The sequence below is a fragment of the Sesamum indicum genome, unplaced genomic scaffold (assembly GCF_000512975.1).
Source record: "Sesamum indicum cultivar Zhongzhi No. 13 unplaced genomic scaffold, S_indicum_v1.0 C00706, whole genome shotgun sequence".
NCBI lineage: Eukaryota > Viridiplantae > Streptophyta > Magnoliopsida > Lamiales > Pedaliaceae > Sesamum > Sesamum indicum.
In genome coordinates, this window is record NW_011629796.1 from 1 (window position 1) to 3,056 (window position 3,056).

Consider the following 3,056-nt stretch of genomic DNA (forward strand, 5'->3'; position numbering starts at 1 on the left):
ACCCTCCAAATATAAATTAAGCTCTTCCTCTCAAAAACATTAATTTCTTTCAGTACTTTCAGCTGCCAAAGAAAAATGGATGAGCTTGCAGTTGCAGCTCTAACAGTCATTTCTGTTCTAGTCTTCGTCTTCTGGTACTCATGGATGTTCAAGAAATCAAAAGACGGAACAGCTCCACATCCACCAGGGCCCAGGGGCCTGCCAATTCTTGGGTACCTACCATTTCTGCACGTCAATTTGCATCACCAATTCACAGAACTCGCTCAAAAATATGGCCCTATCTACAAACTCCAGCTGGGTAGCAAAATTTGCATGGTAATAAGCTCCCCAGCTCTGATAAAGGAGGTGGTTCGTGATCAAGACACAACTTTTGCGAATCGGGACCCTCCCATTGCAGCAATAGCCGCTACCGGTGGACTAGACATCTTCTGGGCGCCCTACGGGCCTTACTGGCGCGACATGCGAAAACTATTCGTGCGCCAGATGCTAAGCAATAACAATCTCCAGGCTTCCTACGGGCTGAGGAAAGAGGAGGTGGCAAAGGTGCTGAGAGATGTGAGTAAGAATATAGGCAAGCCTATTGAAATTGGTGAAATGATTTTCCTGACTGAGCTCAATGTGATACTGAGCTTGCTCTGGGGTGGGACGATCGATGCTGAGACGCGTGGTAGGCTGGGAGCAGAGTTTCGGTATAAGGTATCAAAACTCGTGGATTTGTTGGGAAAGCCTAATGTTTCTGATTATTTTCCGGTTCTAGCCAAGTTTGATGTTCAAGGAATTGAGAAAGAAATGAGGGCTGTTGTGCCTGGCATCGAGGAAATTCTTGATTCTGTTATAGATGAGCGGATGAAGATGATAGCAGCCGACGGGGGAGAACCGAGTGCTGAAAGGGAAAAGGACCTTTTGGGAATTCTTTTGGAGCTGAAGGAGCAAGAAGTCGGAGAAGGATCATCATTTGGGCTGACCCAAATAAAGGCTATTTTGATGGTAATTTTTCAACTTGTCCAACATTTTATTTTCTTGCTAAGAGACATGCTTCTATTTTTCTTTTCTGATCTCCCAAATTTGGACTTATTTTGGGATAAGTGAAAAATGCTTTTGAATGAAGGAAAATTCTACCCAAACTCAATTTGGTCGGACCTAAATTAAATATACGATAAATTCAATCGTGTGATTGGTAAACAATTCAAAAAAAGAGACCAATCACATTATAAGTATATCATACTTGCTTTGTGGGTGGTTAGATTCGGCTAAATTTGGTTTGAATAAGAATTTGCAATCTCCTTGAAAAGGAAAATTGTTGCTCGAACTAATTTTAGGCGAACCAAACCAATCAAAAAGCAAGTGTATCACACTTGCCATGTGGTTGGTCACTTTTTCTGAACTGAACATCAATCATACAACAAGTGTATTGTATTTACCATATGATTAGTTTAATTTGACCGAGCTAAATCCGGATTAGAATTTTCAAAATTGGGCATGACAAGTAGAATTTGTCTTGATCTACCTGGATTAATAGAAAGTTCAATTGCAAAAACATTTAAAAACTTCTAAGTTAACTCAACAAAATTTCTCCACAAACAGGACATTGTCGTAGGCGGGACCGACACCACAGCGACGATAGTGGAGTGGGTGATGGCCGAGCTTCTACAAAACCCCGACATAATGAAAAAGGTGCAAGAGGAACTAACAGATGTCATAGGGGAGAACAACATCGCGGAAGAATTCCACATAACCAAACTACACTATCTGGATGCAGTCGTGAAGGAAACCTTCCGCCTTCACCCTCCACTTCCACTCCTCGTCCCCAGGTTTCCCAGCCAATCCTGCGTAGTTGGCGGATACATGATTCCAAAGCACTCACAAGTCTTCTTGAACATGTGGTCAATTTCTATGGATCCACAAGTTTGGGAAAATCCTTCTGAATTTCGGCCTGACAGGTTTCTAAAGCACACTGAAAATTTTGATTACATGGGGAACAATGTTCAATATCTTCCATTTGGATCAGGTAGAAGGGTGTGTCCCGGTATCCCTCTGGGTGAGAAAATGGTGATGTATTTGCTTGCTACACTCCTTCACTCATTCAAATGGCAGTTGCCGGAGGGCGAAACTGTTGACCTTTTGGAGAAATTTGGGATCGTCATGAGGAAGAAAACACCATTGTTTGCTATTCCGTATCAGAGGTTCTAATACTCTATTCAATGTAGTTTTCACAGTCTTTTTTCAATAAAAGCAATAAGTATATGGTTATATCATCTGGCTCACAACCACGTCGACAGGCAGCATCCTCACATTCTGCAAGTTTCTAGTTTTGACATTGATAATATGTAAATGGGTTTTATTTTCTCCTTTCTTCATAGGTTTTTCTTTTTCATTTTTATTTAACTTAAACACCTAACACAATCATAGACACACTTAACTTTGAACACAAAACTCTGGTCAAAATTTTTGAGTTCAAATTATTAGACTATCCTCCTCAAGAGAACAAGGCTGACGGTGTGGGTTGAACTCATGATTTTCATCCAACTTAACTAGTTTTTGATTGAATTTCACCTAAAATATTTTGAATTGAGAGGGTATGTGGCTAAGTTTACTTAAAAGTATATGTCTTGTAAGTACCTACAACTTATAAGATATTTTGGAAGTTTATATAATGTTGGATTTTCTTTCAAAATAATTGGATAGAATAAGATGGTAAAATTAATAAGATATTTTCGTATCTTATAAGATGTTAAATTTTTTATATAATAAGCTCTTTGTATTGTTCACGACCAAAAAACACATTATACAATTAGCTAGGATCAAATATGTAGCTAAGAATTGACATATCATGAATCTAAATCTTTCTAAAATGCTTTTATAAATAATATGCATTAGTCTAATTCCAACTAAAAATTTTATAAAAATTAATCGACAAAAATAGTGTACATGTACATTCATGATAATCAAATACCTACATAATTGATTTTTTTTCTTTTTTGTTAATTGCAATGACTAGTTTTTTAGTCATATATATGTATTGAATCTATATATTTTTTTAAATATAATATCAATAG

General features: G+C 37.8%; 1 protein-coding gene across 1 annotated transcript; it reads left to right on the top strand.

Annotated features, from left to right (window-relative positions):
• The first annotated feature begins 4 nt into the window (after positions 1-4).
• LOC105155221 (geraniol 8-hydroxylase-like) lies at positions 5-2,255 on the top strand. The gene is made up of 2 exons (XM_011071091.2): positions 5-987; positions 1,585-2,255. Exons 1-2 carry the CDS (start codon positions 76-78, stop codon positions 2,188-2,190), a joined length of 1,518 nt encoding a protein of 505 aa, XP_011069393.1. The 5' UTR covers positions 5-75; the 3' UTR covers positions 2,191-2,255.
• Positions 2,256-3,056: the final 801 nt, after the last annotated feature.